Consider the following 16,961-nt stretch of genomic DNA (forward strand, 5'->3'; position numbering starts at 1 on the left):
TTCTAAGTCTAGTTAAATACGACAAATCCTGCAAATATTTCCCTGGACAAATGATAGCAGCTGTCTTGGAATGATAGGGTTTAATTTTTGTATTATTTTATTTTATGTGTTTGGGTGTTTTGCCTACATGTATGTCTGCATACCGCATGCATGCCTGGTGTCTGCAGAGCCAGAACAGCCAGAAAAGGTTCAGTTCTCTAGAACTGAAGTTACAGAGGGTTGTGAGCCAACATGTGTGTGCTGGGAATGGAACCCAGCATCCTTTGGAAGAGCAGTCAGTGCTCTTAGCTGGAGCATCTGTCCAGCTCCCACATGGAGTTTTTAATTAGCTTCAAATTTAGTCTGCCCACCTTGGTATCTGCCCTAATATTTTCACTGAGAATTTGGAGTGTTTGTGTTTGGATTCTGATTTTAATTTTCTAGCCACACCCCCCCCCATTTTATGTGTTCACGTGTTTTGCCTTCATATATATATATATATATGTACACCACTTGCATGCCTGGTTCCTTGGAGGTGAAGAAAGATCACTGGAGTCCTCTGCACCTGGAAGTAGGGGTGGTTGTGGACCACATTGTGAGTGATGGGACTCAAACCCTGGTTTATCTCTCTGCAAGAAAAAAAGTGTTAACTGTTGAACCATCTCTCCAGCCCAGACTAACTGTTTTTAAGTTTGGATGAGATGTGGTGAGTGGTGAGAATTGGGTGAGTTAAAAATGTCACAAGTTCACTCTTTTTAATGAGAGTGGCCTTGTTTGTTTTTCTTGATTAAACCCTTTGCTTTTGAGTGATTACACAACTTTGGTTAATTTTTTGAATACTGGAATGGCTTATTTTTGGTAACTTTTCCAGTGTTATTATTTCTCTAATTGAGGAATGGGGTTTCCAAGACCATCCTCTGTCATTCTTGCTAGAATTCAATTTTTTTCTCTTCTTAAGCTCTCTATTGATGTGTGAATCAGCCAGGCCACTCCACAGCCCTGGTGCTTCTGACTCCCACCATAGAGTTTTATTGTGGCAGCTGTGACTGTCAAAGCCATCAACAGCACTTCAGTCCAGAAGGCATTAAGCAAGTGCTTTAGTGAGTGTGGTAAGGAATGTGCCATGCACTGGCTCTTATTCTCTTCACAGTTGGAAAAGCCAGGTAGCTGTGGTAGCCATGTTTAGAGCTTTGTTCATTCTTAACCACTGCGTTGGTAATTAGAACTCAGTCAACAAAACAGGAAGAACCACAGAGCTAACCAGGAAGGGTTAATACACTAAAGTACATGAATGCAAAAGGATCATGGGAGTGAAGAGAGTTCTAGGGCAAGTTTTGACCTCCAGAAAAACAGACATCTGCCTCACAAAGGACTGTATTTATTGTCAGACTTTATTGTCAACTTATCAGAACAGAATCTTACTGTCTCTCCAATTTTTGTTTGTCTTTGGTGGTAGTCTCTGCCTTTTGCTTTATTGTGATAAATTAAGTAAACTATGAGGCTTTATTCCCAGCCTCTTAGCTTACTGTATTGGTCTTTTCCTGGGTTTTGAGTTGAAAGCTTAGAACATTAATGATTTTTGTTTTATATACTTATTTCTCATATATTATTGTCTAGGCATAGCTCTATCCTGGTTTTTATGTTAATGCTTTTTGAGAGGTCTGTGTGTGTGTGTGCGTGTTGTGTGCTGTATTTACCTGGAATAAATTAAAAAGTACTTTTAACTGAAAATAAATAATTTAAAAACCTAATTTTTAAAAATAAAAATATTAAAGCTGGGCAGTAGTGGTGCACACCTTTAATCACAGCCCTTAGGAGGCAGAGGCAGGTAGATTTTCTGAGTTCAAGGCCAGCATGATCTGCAGAGTGAGTTCCTGGGCTACATCCTGTCTTGAATAACAAAAGCAACAACAATTTTTTTAAATTAATTATAAAAATTTACTTCAAGTTTTCAATCTTGATTTATTTCTTTGTTGGGTTTTACCTCCAACATTGTATTCTAATCTATAAAACACATTATTTCTGCAAACTTTGAATGCCAATTTATATGTACAGTTTCATCTCTGAGTAAGAAGAGATCTTAAGATTCTCACCTTGCACTCTTTCCATTCCCCTTGAGTTATTACTGAGATATTATGCTGATGTTCCAAGTTGTTTTTTTTGTAAATTCATGGTTCCCATAAATACAAAATAACAACAGTAGCTTAAATAGTGACTGTCTAAAGTTGGAAGGGTTTTTTTTTTCACTTTTAATTCATACAAAAAGAAAAACCTTTTATTACCACACAAAATTATTCTAATTTTTACAAAAAATGGGCTAGGAAAGTCTTGCACAAAATGAATTGAGTATTTTCAGGCATATTTATTCTTTCTTTGGAAGAGTTCATATGGGTAAATTTCCTAATTACAAAAGTGATTCATCCTTAGTTCATTCAGGTGAACTGAATTTAAAAATTTTACATTCAACTTTGTTTCTTTTTCTTTTATTTTTGGAATTATAATTACATAATTTCTCCCTTCCCTCTCCTCCCTCAAAACCTTTCCATATAACCCATTTATTCTCTTTCAAATTCATGCTCTGTTTTTTTCATTAATTGTTGTTACATGCATGTGTGTATATGCATAAATAGTTCTAAATATAACCTTCTCGGTCTGTATAATGTTGCTTGTATGTATGTTTTTCAGGGATGACGATTTAGTACTGGATAACCAATTGGTGTGCTCTTCCCTGGAGACTATATCCCTACTCTTAGTAATTCTTAGTTACTTGTGGTTCTTTGTGTAGAGCTGAAGGCTTGAGGCTTTCCCCTGTTCACTTTGGTGTGTCTACTGTTGGTGTCCCTGTTCATCTTATGTGTAGGCAGTCATGTTGGTGAGACTTTATGGATATAGCTTCTGACATTCCTAGAAGACATAACCTCACAGAACTTACTAGGCCTCTCAATTTTCTTTTACTACAGTAATGATTTATAACATATTTGCCTGCCTGATCACATAGAAAGAGATGACCCAGAAAATCTATAAAATCTTTTATCTGTTTTTCAATTTTCTTTAATATTATACTTTACTGTTGTTCCAAATGGCAATGACTACGTGAGGAAGAGAGAAACATATCATTTACACCTAGGAAACAATTTCAGTTTACATAATATATTTATGTGAGCTCATTGTATGCTTGGGCCTTGCAGAACCTCCCAGCCTGGAAGATTCAGGGAAGATGCTGAATGAGACCGTGGTGGTGAATAACCCCATTCAACTGGAGTGTAGAGCAACAGGCAATCCTCTTCCTGGTACATTTACTTTGCAACTTTGCAATTGATGAATGCTTAAGATTTCTGAGAACAGCAAAATTGGTATGGGCATAATGTAATGAAGGAAAGTGATAGAGTACATTTCAAGTGGTAATATCATTAGGGAGATGATATTTTTAAATTCTCAATAGCCTTTAATTGCATGAAAGAATCTTTCTAATTGATGCAGAAACATGTGAATTCCTTGATTATCCTGTCTGCATTGTGGTCACAAAACTTACCATTGTATTTTATACTATGCCTTTTAAAAAAGATATTGTAAAGTTTAAAAGGAATATTAATGCAGTTGGATGAACTAATGACTTAATCATAGTCATTCTGGTGACCCTGTCACTTTTTTTCTGCATCTCCCTCTCAATGGTACACTATTTTTGTGAACTGATGACAATGTAAAAACATTGGATCCAATATTGTACATGATAGATGTTTTTTTATTTGACATGTTAAAATTTTTATAGGAAATTCACAATTAAATAAATAGAATAGGCTAAAAAATTACCACCAAGTAATATTGACATATTAGAAACAATACAGAAAATACCTTTCGTTGGTTCAATTCCTAGACTGATTGATTGGACTTGGTAATTTTCTTAGGATTTTCTTGTCTTAAAAATCAACCCTTAAAACTCATCAACCATGAAGACATACTTAAGCCAATTGAACTCAAACAAAATGTATAAAAATAAAGCATTTCTAGTTAGATACATCTTAACATATTTATTTCAGATCCAACTTAGTATATTGAATTTTGAATGAAAAACTTTTACTTTTCCCGTTTCCCCTTCAGTCATTACATGGTACAAAGACAACCACCCACTCTCAGGTTCCACAAGTGTAGTCTTCCTGAACAGAGGGCAGATCCTTGATATTGAAAGAACACAGATCTCAGATGCTGGCATCTATAAGTGTGTAGCCATAAACTCTGCCGGAGCTACAGAATTGTTTTACAGTCTACAAGTTCATGGTAAGTGCTGCATCTCTCAGATTCATCCTGGCTTAAGAACATGTGCATAATGGCTATATGCTCCTATAAAATTCTGTTGTGATCATTAACAGAAGTATGTTGTTGATATCTTTACATAATGACCCAGATAAACTTTCTCATTCCCGACAACCAATAAAATGCCCAATTTTCACATGCTGTTGAACTTCAACTTCAGATTATTTGTTGAAATACACCATCTTAATTAATAACCTAACACTCATGGGTATTAAAGAACTCTTTCTAAGAAATTGTTTCCAGGAAAACTTTTTAAGAGGCATTGATAATTAGAATACAGCAATGAATGTAATAGAGAAAGGTATGTACACACACACACACACACACCTACCTTCTGGGAATCATCTCAATAACTAAGAATTCAATTAGGGCCAGTGAGATAACTCAACAGATAAAACCAATCCCCTGAATTTGGGTGAAAAAGCCTGATGGGATAGCATCCATTTATTATCTCAGCACTTCTGTACCAAGATAGGGGTTGGAGATAGGATAGCTTTTAAGCTCAAGGGCCACCTAGCATGGAGTATACAGCCTGGCAGAAACAAGAGAGACTGTATCTCAACAAGGTAGAAGGAGAGAACAGAACTTCCCAGATTTGTGCTATGGCATGTTTCTCTCTCTCTCTCTCTCTCTCTCTCTCTCTCTCTCTCTCTCTCTCTCTCTCTCACACACACACACACACAAACACGAAATAATAATAATAATAATAATAATAATAATAATAATAATAATAATATTTTAAGTGAACTAAAAACTGACTTCTTATACCAGCTAACATCACTTTCCTACCCTGAGACATTGACACTTGCTCTGCATACCTCACAAGAATGCCGTGACTAGATCTCAGATGTGAGACACTTAGCCAAAACAAATAAGGAAAAAGTTTATCTGTAAAAAAAATTATCATGGAAATTATGTATGGTTTTCATTATCCTGGTGACGGCATACATCACTTTTTTTCCTTCTTTTCAGTGCCTCCTTCGATCTCAGGTAGCAGTTCCATGGTGGAGGTGGTGGTGAATAATCTAGCAAGGTTAGAATGTGAAGCTAGGGGCATCCCTGCCCCCAGTCTGACTTGGTTGAAAGATGGGAGCCCCGTCTCTAGCTTTGCTAATGGAATACAGGTATCTTCTTTTCTTTTCTTTTTTTTTTTTTTTTTTTTTTTTTTTTTGATGACTAACATGTTCAACACAGGATAGCCAAAGTTATGAAGCTGTTGAAAAGATTCGGAGAACAAGAGTTAAAAAAATGTTATTTTCAAAGAGTGTGTGCACAAGGGGCCACAAATACCTGTCATAGACACAGACACAAATATATATGTGTATGTATAATATCTGGGAGTTCCCATCCCTCACAGGTAGGTGTTAAGCTTAACCCATTAGATAGCTGTTCTTTCTTGCCCATGCCTTTTCCTGGCGTATGGGATACTCATCAACAAAAACACACAGGAAATTTCTGCTAGGATTTTGTTTAAATGTCTGGAAATAATGAATCTGTGAGGCACATAAAGCATACATGCATCCATAAAAACATCAAAGAATGAAGTAGAGAATATCATAGTAAAGAGGTTATGAAAAATGAATTCTGATTCTCTGAAAACTTTAAAGGCAGTCCATTGACTCTGAGTTAAAAACACAGAAGCACCCTCAGCTTCAAGTTAGAGAGAGAAACATGTACACAGACATTCCTCGTGTAATTGTACTTTCATCTCATCAACCTTTGCAGATACTGCATCTTTTTTTTTAATTGAAGCTTTGTGCCAACTCTGTGTTGACTAAGTCTCTCAGCCCCTTTCCTTGTAATGCTTTTAAGCATTATTTATTTTATTTATTATATTATTTATTTTAAGCAATAAAATAGTTTTAAATTGATAAATACATATTTTGTTTTAGACTTAACGCTGTTGAACACAGTAGTCTACAGGCTCCTGTAAACAGCACTTTAATGCACACCAAGGAGCCACAATACTGTATGCCTTGTCTTATTACAATATTTTATTATTGCAATGATCTGAAGCAAAACTCAAAAAATCTCAAATATGTGCTTGTGTTGATATAAAGTTTAACTTATTTTGCCCAATACAGAATACAGCTCTGACATTCTTTTTTTTAAATTCAGTTGTTTGTAATTGATAATTGTTAAAGACATGAAGTTCATGTCAATATTAAAAAATTGCAGATGTGTGGGATAATATGACAATGAGTGTGACTAATTTTTTGGTTAATACTGTTGTGATGTCTTAACTATTTTATCCAAGAAATCTTGGAAAATGACTTCTTTTTATTCCCTCTTCTTTTAGGAATGCTTTGTCATGCTCTCTTCTGTGAACATTTGTTTAAATGATAAAAAGAATACACCTACTACTCTTATGGCTGCATTGATTAACTGGCTTTGTCTTCATTGCTAGGTTCTCTCTGGGGGTCGCATCCTAGCGCTAACCAGTGCACAAATGAGTGACATGGGAAGATACACCTGTGTGGCAGTGAACGCTGCTGGGGAGAAACAAAGGGACATCGACCTCAGAGTATATGGTGAGACAAGCTAGCTGTGTGCTGAAATAGATGTTCAGGGAGATTGTTGACAAGAAGGAGAAATTGATAAAATGATGATTTTGCTAAATTAGTTCAAATCAAATTCTATTCTGCTTTATGTTTGAGTTTGGTTCATTTTAATCCTTTTACCTTCCAAGATATTGGGGCTGGGAAAATGATTGGGGCATAAAGGTGCATGTGTGGACATGAGAAGTTGAGCTTAACTTTCTAATATATGTAAAAAGCTGCCTGGTTTTATGTGCTGATAGCCCAAGTGTTGGGGACTAGAAACAGCCAGCTAGTTCCCAGGAACTCATTGGCCAGCTAGGCTAGCCAACCAGAGAGCTCAGGTTCGATGGGAGACATTATCTCCTGGGAGTTAGTAGAGAGTGATACAGTTACCTCATGTTCTGCTCTGGCTTCTATGCTCATATACATATACCCCAGATATATATATATATATATATATTATATATATATATTATATATATATATCTTATATACATATATCCCAGACACATATAACAACACACACAGTTTATATACATATACCCCAGACACATATAACAGCACAAGGCACAAACTCACAGAAATAAAATTTTAATTTGAATGTATATATCAGTGTAGGATGTTCTATGAAGCATTCACAAGACCATGACTACAGCTAGGGGCTCTACAATTTGGAAGACATAATTTAATTATAGTAAATGTCTGTTGAAAAAGCTCTTTTAATGTATTCTGCTTAAAACCATGCTTCATTGCTTTTAATGATATTTACAAGAGACCTATTTTATTATCAGCACAATATCTTTATCTTAGAGTGATGAGATATTTGAGAAATAGTTAAGCTAGACATGAATTCAGCTAAAACTCATCTTCCCTACTCACACTGAAAATTAGGTGATCTTGAAGCAGGTAGTATTTGATTCCATCTCAAAGTAAGGCCCCCACACCAGAATAATGCTGGGGCCTCAATTCAGGGGTGGTATTTGTCATTCTACATCTTGGCATACCTTGATGTCTAAAACAGTCATAAGGAAAATGTGCCATCTTAAAATTCTACAGAGAACTTAAGACAAACATACATAGTTATGATAATTTTTATCCAACAAGGCCAAACTTAATTCAAAATTTGATCAAGCTGTAGAACTGGCTATTCTTCTATGTAGATTCCTGTGCCAAAGCTTATGGATGTGTCTATTTTTCATGGGGTCTTACAGTGACATTAAATATGCCTATTTGCTGCTTGATAGCATTCTTGATTTTGAACAGACTGTCCATACATCACTACCCTAGTGTGTCACTTCTAAAAATTAATCCCATGATTTTCTGGTCCCCAGAGGCTGCCTTCAGCCCACTGTGTGTCAACACCTTGTATGATGCTTAGAGAGGAAGGTCAGTTCTTTGCGCAGATGCTACCCTAGCCTGCTCCATACACGTGTGAGGCACTTTCTCCTTTATAGTCCATTCACTCATGGTTTACTCAAGTCATGAGCCTAGAGATGACACACAGGTGCACCCCTTGTTTCCTCTTTCCCTCTGAAGCAGTCTGGGAGCAAAGAACTCTGATGGCTATAGACACAGAATGTTACTAGTTGGTCTACTACACTGAAGATCACTTTAACACACACTGCTGTATTGACCCTGAAACAGCAGCCTTTAGGCTGTAATACTATTCCTTATGACCACAATCTTATTTCTACCAAAGCATTTGGAAAACTCTTTAGGACCTCAGTGTATACAGATTAGCTTTTTTCTGGTGACCACAAAATCAAAACCAAACAAGAACCACAAGAAAAAAACTTTAAACAAAGTCTGAGTGGTTAAAGAATTTAGTGAGAGTTTGTCAAGAAATTCTCCCCATACTCTTTCAGAGTGACCCTTTCGTAGTGGTTCCAGTTTCATTTGTCATTTGCCTTTTCTGAATGTAAATGTACACAGGTCTGAATGAGTCCTTGGTGGAATATGGAGCCTACTCTTGACAAAGCTGCACCTACACCACTTGAGAAAAGTTATTTTCAATACTCAAGGGAAGGAAATTCTTTAAGCTTATGCCTGAACACATCTTAGTACCTGACAAGTCTGAGAGCCGGGGATTTTAGTTTTAATCCCACTGCTGAGTTTCATCAGAACTCCTTCTTTTATGTAATTATGAAGGTGCTATATAGCTGGTCACTGATTTAGCATCTTCTCTATGGTGTCAGTCTCCACACACAGTCTTTCATGCCATAGAAAGTTGGTGTGGCACAGAAGAGAACCCTAGATGACAAGTCAGTAGACTCTCAGCTTTTCCACCAGCAGTAGTGCTTTTAAACCCTTACCCATCACCTACTTTTCATTTTCACACTGTGAAGTGGGGCGCTAGAAGGACAATCTTTGCATTCTCTTCCTGCTACTTTGAAAGATGCTGCCCTGATGACTATGAAACTTATTTCCTTTGCAAAAGATACAGTTAAATATTGAAATAATATTTTCTTTTAATTCATTATTGTTTCAAAAATACTTCATGGGTGATTTGTTGTTTTGAAAACCTCTAGGAGTACCATCTAGTTGAGTTGCAAAAGCTCTTTAAAATGAAAGATCAGTGAGTAGAATATCTGATTCATAGAAATGGATTAGTCAGTAATTTAACATTGATTTTGAATAAAATAAAACCAATAGCATTACAAGAATGGTTATGTTCTTCCATCTCAAAGGAAAAAGAAAACAAAAATATAGTTCCTCACCATATATCTGGTATCTTGATGATTAGTGGACATTAATAGTGTACTGGCCTGTTTTATTCTGAAAAAAACTTTTTCTTTCACTTAGTTCCACCAAATATTATGGGAGAAGAGCAGAATGTCTCTGTCCTCATCAGCCAAGCTGTGGAGTTAATTTGTCGAAGTGATGCTGTTCCCCCACCTACTCTGATGTGGTTAAAAGATGGCCGCCCTTTGCTGAAGAAACCAGGCCTCAGTATCTCTGGAAATGGAAGTGTACTAAAGGTAAGGCTGCAGATTCATCTCAAGTTCCCAAGCACATGGTTTCCATGTTACATCTGTTAAATTTGCTGATCTTTTACAAATGTCCTAGTGTCCTCTAATAAAATTCTAGAAACCATTTAATGGCGCTGCTGGTAGTTTTACATTTTATGCTAATACGATATAAATATTTAGTCATCCATTCATACTTTAGCCAGAAGCAATCTCAAAAACATACCTTCAGAAAACTGTTACAAAAATACTCTAAGGAGCAACCCATTTTAGGTGCTCTGGAGAAGGCTACAAAAATTAGGACTCACCTCATATTTTCAGTATCTTGTAGTCTTACATAAATCCATGAAAAGTTAAATGTGACTTCATCCCAGCTATGCAGAACTACTGACCATTTGGGTTGATGACAAAGTGGGTGGTACAGAGCATTTGGAGAAGGATAGCAAAAAGCAAGGCTCTGCTTGCATGGAAGAAAGTTAGGAGACAACCTACTTTTATAACTCAGAGAGGAACAAAAGTCCTGATTAAGGGAAGCAAGTAAGTTATATTGGAGGAGATGGATTACTTCACAAAGTGAATGTCTGAAATAACATTGACAGAAGGTTCATCCAAGTGAAATCAAGCTGGCAGCGGAGTAAGCCCAAGGAATTGGGCTGAAGGAACCCAAGGGTCTGAATGTTCTTAACCCCAATGTGTGTTTGTAAAACTCTGCTAATAGCCCAATTGAGAAAGTGAAAGAATAGCCAAGCAATATGTCCAGTTGCCAAAAGGCATAGATTGAATTAGAACACAGGGAGTGTAATTTTGAAATCTATGTTTCTACCTACATATGGCTTCCTGATTGAGGAGAATAGCTAAAAAGAATATTTAGGAGGGGAATGAATGCCCGCATGTGGGAAAGGTAGCAAGCTGAAGAGATTTCCCAACAAAGATGAAAGAACCAGGATGAACAAGACAGCATGGAGATGTATGCCAAAGAAAAGGGCTGGGAAGCTAGGGAATCATGGCATTGTAATAGAAATCGGAATGGAGAAAGGAAAAGGAAGATCAGACTCACTAACAAAACAAAGATGGAGAAGGCAACTGAGCTATATACACAACAAAGAGGGGAAAAAGAACAACTCACATTCAGAGGAAGAGCCCAATGTTCTAGAAAGTACCTGGCAAAATCTCAAAGCTTAGTTGTGGCTAAATGACAGAGGGAGGCATTTATATGAACATAAATTTCAGTGGGTGTAAGTGTTCCATTTTTTAGGTAATGGTGAATAAATCCTTAGGTCTGATCTCTGCCATGAACCCATGCCAGATACCCTGGGATGTACAAGTCCCATTGGCAGGAGTAGAGAGAAGACCCATACAATGAAACATTTAACAGAGCCCAACCCTAACTGGCTAGTTAATACTATCTTAAGAACATACCCAGCATTTTTCTCGCACATATTTGACTAAATCAAATAGTGGAATTTTAGCATTTTATTAGCTAACAGTATAATAGGCACTCCCATTAAATGTTCATCACTGCTTTCCAGTCTACCAACCTGCCACTCAAAAAGCTTTTTTGTGAGCTCTACAGTGTATTAGTTATCTTTTGCTTTCTATGAATACATAACTTGACAGAATAACCTAAGTAAAAAAGAATAAAAAAAAAAGATTTGGGCATATCATTCTGAAACATTTCAGCCTATCATGACATAGAGGACACAGTAAATGGCACTGAATTACATAACAAAGGTTGTGAAAAATGAGAGAGAAATTGAGCCACCTGGGGCCAGGTATAGCCTTTAAGGACACATTTAGAACAAACTGCTTTATCCTGAGTCACAGAAACATATCCTGACAAAGATTATACAACCATACACCCTGGCACTGAGGGCTGGTCCGGGGAACTGATGAAAACACATTCAGAAAAGGAGCTTGACCTCAAAAAGCTCATGTTGGTCTATTTAGTCTAACTTCAGGAGCCCACCGATCTTAAATTCTTACACTGTTCACAATCTGAATCCAAAGCGTCTTCTGGAGAGAATATAATCTCTTATCTGAGAGCCTTCCATCAGTTTTTTTTAAGTGACATACTTCCAATTTCTGGTGAGGAATAAACAGTCTAATTCTAAAAGAGAAGAATGGAGGTATAATAAGAAAATATGGAACAAAATAAGAATAAAATTCAGGAGAGAGAAACATTAACTCCTCTAGCTCTATGCCAAACATCTGGGATACATGGTTTCATGACATGAGCTCCAGCAGGCTTGGGAAACCCCACCCTTGTGATCTAGTCATTTGCAGTCTATCCATTGGGTTAGATACATTCATTTCCTGCACGTTTCCTCCGAATATGCTCTTGGCATATCCAAAAACCTGTATCCATTGTAACACCAACTTCAATCTCGTAGCTTCATGCAACACCCTGGAAGGAGCCTTCCACAGGAAATCTAAGCTTGCTAAACATTGCCTGATCTCTCAGTCTTGTCTCAAAAACTTTCGTGCAAGCTTTTTTGACTCTGTGACTCTTACCCTCTGTGTGCTTGCAAAACCAGAACCAAATGGACAATACCAAGTAGCCAGCCCTACCTTGGACCATGGCTGCAGCAGCCTTTAGTGTCTGGGTTGAGCCTGGGAAAGCACTTCCTTAGGCAACCCTGTGAGAGTAAAATACTGTCTTTTTGAAGGAAAATCTTTGAATGAGTTTATAGTTTTATAGGCTAAAGCCTTTGTTCTGTGGGATAATCCTTTTTGTACACTGTGAATCTGTATTATTCTCATTAATAAAGGCAGGAAATATAGGTAGCACAATCAAACTAAGGATGCCGGGATGAAGAAGTGTGGGGTCAGAGGAGATACCAGCAGACACAGAGGAAGGTGTGTAGAAAATTAGTTAACAAGCCATGGGCCTCATGGCAGAGCATAGATACGAAATAGGGATTAATTTAAAGTGTAAGAGTTAGCTAGTAACAAGCCTGACCTATCGGCTGAGCATTTACAATCAATATTAAGGTTCTGGGTGGTTATTTGAGAGTGGCCACTGGCACAGGAAAAACTCCACTTGCACCTTTGATTATAAATTCTTATAAATTTCTGAAATGAGTCCAAGGCACACTTTTTTTTGCAAATGTTTTTTTATTTGAATTAGAAACAAGATTGTTTTATGTGTCAATCCCAGTTCCCTCTCCCTCCCCTCCTCCCCTACCACCCCCCCCAACTAAAACCCTGCCTATCACATATCCTTTCTGCTCCCCTGAAGGATGAGGCCTTCCATAGGGTGTCATCAGAATCTATTGTGTCCTTTGGGATAGGGCCTAGGCCCACCCCCATTTGTCTTGGCTCAGGGAGTATTCCTCTATGTGGAATGGGCTCCCAAAGTCCATACCTATGCTAGGGATAAATACTGAACAGGAGGTCCCATAGATTTCCGAGGTTTCCTTACTGAAACCCATGTTCCTGGGGTCTGGATCAGTCCCATGCTGGTATCCCAGCTATCAGTCTGGAGACCAAGAGCTCCCCAGTGTTCAGGTCAGCTGTTTCTGTGGGTCTCACCAGCCTGGTCTGGACCTCTTTGCCCATCACTCATGCTTCTCTGCAACTGGATTCCAGTTCAGTTCAGTGTTTAGCTGTGGGTGCCTGCTTCTACTTCCTCCAGCTGATGGATGAAGACTATAGGATGGGATATAAGTTAGTCATCAATCAGGGGAGGGCATTTAATGTAGCCCCTCCTCTGTTGCTTAGATTGTTACTTGGTGTCATCTTTGTAGATCTCCAGACATTTCCCTAGTGCCTGATTTCTCTGTAAACCTAAAATGTCTCCCTCTATTATGGTATCTCCATTCTTGTTTTCTTCTCCTCTTCCCCCGACTCAAACTTTCTGCTTCTTCATGTCCTCCTCACCCCTCCTCTTCTCCCCTTCTCATTCTCCTAGCTCTCTCCCCCCTCTTCCTGTGCTCCCAATTTGCTCAGGAGATCTTGTCCTTTTCCCCTTCTCCAGGGGACCACGTATGTCTCTCTTAGGGTCCTCCTTGTTTACTAGCTTCTCTGGCAGTGTGGATTGTAGGCTGGTAATCCTTTATTCTATGTCTAAAATCCACATATGGGTGAGTACATACCATGTTTGTCTTCTTGTGATTGGGTTACCTCGCTCAGAATGGTTTCTTCTAGTTCCATCCATTTGCCTGCAAATTTCAAGATTCCATTGTGTTTTTTTTCTGCTGAGTAGTACTCCATTGTGTAAATGTACCACATTTTCTCTATCCATTCTTCAGTTGAGGAGCATCTAGGCTGCTTCCAGTTTCTGGCTATTACAAATAGTGCTGCTATGAACATTGTTGAACAGATGTCCTTGTTGTATGAATGTCAAGGCACACTTTGTGTTACCCTAGTACAAATTACTTAGTTTCTTTAAATGTACTAACGTATTTAACAATTTTGTCCTCAGTTTTCCAAGGGATTGAGCTTCTTTTCTGGCTAGACTAGTGAGTGGTTCTCAACCTTCCTAATGCTGTGACCCTTTAATACAGGTCCTCATGCTGTGCTGACCCTTCAACCATAAAATTATTTTTGTTGCTACCATTATGACTCTTGATGTAAACACCTGTGTTTATGATGGTCTTAGGTGACCCCTGACTGCCAAAGGGCTGTCTGACCCTCAAAGGAGTTGCCACCCACAGGTTGAGAACTGCTGGGCTAACCTAGACATTTTCATGTCTTTTTGGACCAGTTCTTGCTGCTAATTCTTACTGTAAACTGGACCAAAAACTGCCATAGATGGCAGTAAGATAGCTCAGTAGGTAAGCCACATGCCACCAAGCCTGACAATCTGAGTCCAGTCACTGAACCCACTTGGAGGAAGGAGAGAACCAGCACCACCCCTCTCAAGTTGTTCTCTTACCTAAACACACACACACACACACACACACACACACACACACACACACACACACACACACTATAAAGCAGCAAATAATATTTAAAAATTTAACTCATTCCACGGCCTGAGTACTCTGCTGTCTCATCATTTCTTTTGCAGAGTTAATTAGTCCATTACTTTCAAATTCAGCGTCACTCAAATTTGTCAAAATGTAAGCAAGATGTAAGCACATTATCTGCCAAACTGTAACACAAACAGCCTCTAATCCAGTTCCCAATAAAGCACTTGTTCCATCTTGACTGGCATAAGTGAAGTCTTTACTATCTGCAGTTCTCCTAGCATTCTCGTCTTCCAACATCCCACCAGACTCGTCCATAACACTTATATTTACAGTATTTAAGGTTTCTCTGCATACATCCCCAGTCTCTTCCAAATTTCTCATACAGTCCATTTCCAAAGGCTGAAGAGCCATTTGGTCACATTTAGTCATGACAAAGAGCCTACATAGGTGTTTGTGATTTACTGTGTTACAGTACTGTGTTACAGTACTGTGTTACAGTGACCACAATATCTCACAGAAACAGTTGACAGGATTAGAGGTATATTTCAACTTGTGGCTTCAGAGAGTCTCAGTCTTCCTCCTCATGGTGAGGAAGGAACTTTTGGCATGAAGATGTGCTAGAAGCTATTCATAGGAAGGTGCAGAAGCAGGGGTGGGGAGGACCCAGAGCTAGAGTTCAACCTTCCAAGCATGCTCCTAGGAACCTACCAGCTTTGTTCCCTCTGTGGGATCCATAGCTTCTCAAAATCATGTCATGCATTGGAAAGCAAGTATTCATGACATAAGCAAACCTGAGGAGGACCCATAAAATTCAAACTGTAATGTAAGGCCCATGCTTACTCATTTTATGTTCTAAAAATGAGTAGGTTTGCCATCAGTTGTGTGATTTTTGGCCACATAGAGCTAATAAATGAAGTTACATTTCCCTATCCTTAAAGTAAGAAGGTTTTGTTTTTAAGTACCTCTTCAGTACTCCACCTGACTCAGGTTAGTTGATTGACATGTCTATTGGCTGTGTACCCTGGCTAAGCCCAATACTCCCACCAATCACAGGAACTCTCATTGAACTTCCTCTTTGAGTCTTTAGAATCTCTTGGTAGCAAGCTTATATGTAAGTGACAATTCAGGGTGTTGTATCTCTCATCTTGTATTGCTTTTGTACCTTGTTTATTAATTTACTTTTATATGCCGTATATGCTTACTAAAATATGCACCAAGAAACTATGGGAAATTATATAGTGCCTTGTATCTGTTTACATCTTCAACCCAGTATAAGATTTGTGTAGGGTTTACAGAGGTGGCTTAGTGGTTTAGAGCATTTGTTGCTCTTCCAGAGGACCTGGGTTTGGATCCTAGGCACCCATGTGGTATCTCACACCCATATGTACTTCTAGATCCAGGAGATCTGACACTCGCTTCTGGCCTCTGCTGATCCAGGCACACATGTGGATCACATACACACATGCAAGCAAAACACATAAAAATAAATAAATCTAGAAAATCTAAAGATTTATATTATATAATTTTGTATTATGTAAATTATATTGGATGAGTAAAGTTATGATGAATGATTACTGATTTGTGCTGAATATACTTGCATGAAAATATTTTACTGATACTCAACTACCTACTAACTACTGAACTGTGTAATGGATGATTGAGGCTAATTGAATATAATTCTTGATTTAAAGAAGCTTACAGATCCAGTGTATAGGAAACATATGTAACAAACCAATCACAAGCTTATTAAGTTAGTTTCTGAATACATAAGGATCATTCACAGAAAAGATGAATGGCTTTTATCAGAAACCGTGATTATTGTTTTTGCTATTTTTATCTGAATTTTACTTAGAAGATCTTTGTATTGCTTAACAACTGGCACAAACTGGATTAAAGTAGAATGTGGTGTAGATGAATAGTTTTGTCTTGGTAAATGTTGGATCTTGGTGATGGGCATTCATTTTACAATTTATTCACTTCTATATGTTTAGAAATGTATAGGATAAAAAATAAAAATAAGAGACAATGATGTGCATTGATGTACAGCCCCAAGTTTTCTAGCTGAGGATGGTGGCTCATGCCAGTAATTAGTCCCAGCACTTGAGAGGTTGAGAGGGAAGAACTGATGTGACTCTCAGGCCTTCTTGAATAATGACCTAGTGAGTTCCATGCTACTATGGGCTACAGAATGAGGATTTGTCTCAAAATTGAAGGGAAAAAAAAGAGGGCAAAAAGGAAAGGTGGAGGGT

The 16,961-nt window shown here is 38.0% G+C and overlaps 1 protein-coding gene across 1 annotated transcript in view; it reads left to right on the plus strand.

The window, feature by feature from the left end:
* Positions 1–16,961, plus strand: part of Hmcn1 (hemicentin 1) — a 439,469-nt gene that overhangs the window by 288,536 nt on the left and 133,972 nt on the right. Inside the window, exons 37-41 of the mRNA XM_027417405.2 lie at positions 3,168–3,269; positions 4,078–4,254; positions 5,263–5,414; positions 6,698–6,821; positions 9,633–9,808. Of these exons, the coding sequence (XP_027273206.1) occupies positions 3,168–3,269; positions 4,078–4,254; positions 5,263–5,414; positions 6,698–6,821; positions 9,633–9,808 (731 nt within the window). The remainder of the gene's footprint in view (positions 1–3,167; positions 3,270–4,077; positions 4,255–5,262; positions 5,415–6,697; positions 6,822–9,632; positions 9,809–16,961) is intronic.

Source organism: Cricetulus griseus, chromosome 5 (assembly GCF_003668045.3).
Source record: "Cricetulus griseus strain 17A/GY chromosome 5, alternate assembly CriGri-PICRH-1.0, whole genome shotgun sequence".
In the NCBI taxonomy this organism is placed as follows: domain Eukaryota; kingdom Metazoa; phylum Chordata; class Mammalia; order Rodentia; family Cricetidae; genus Cricetulus; species Cricetulus griseus.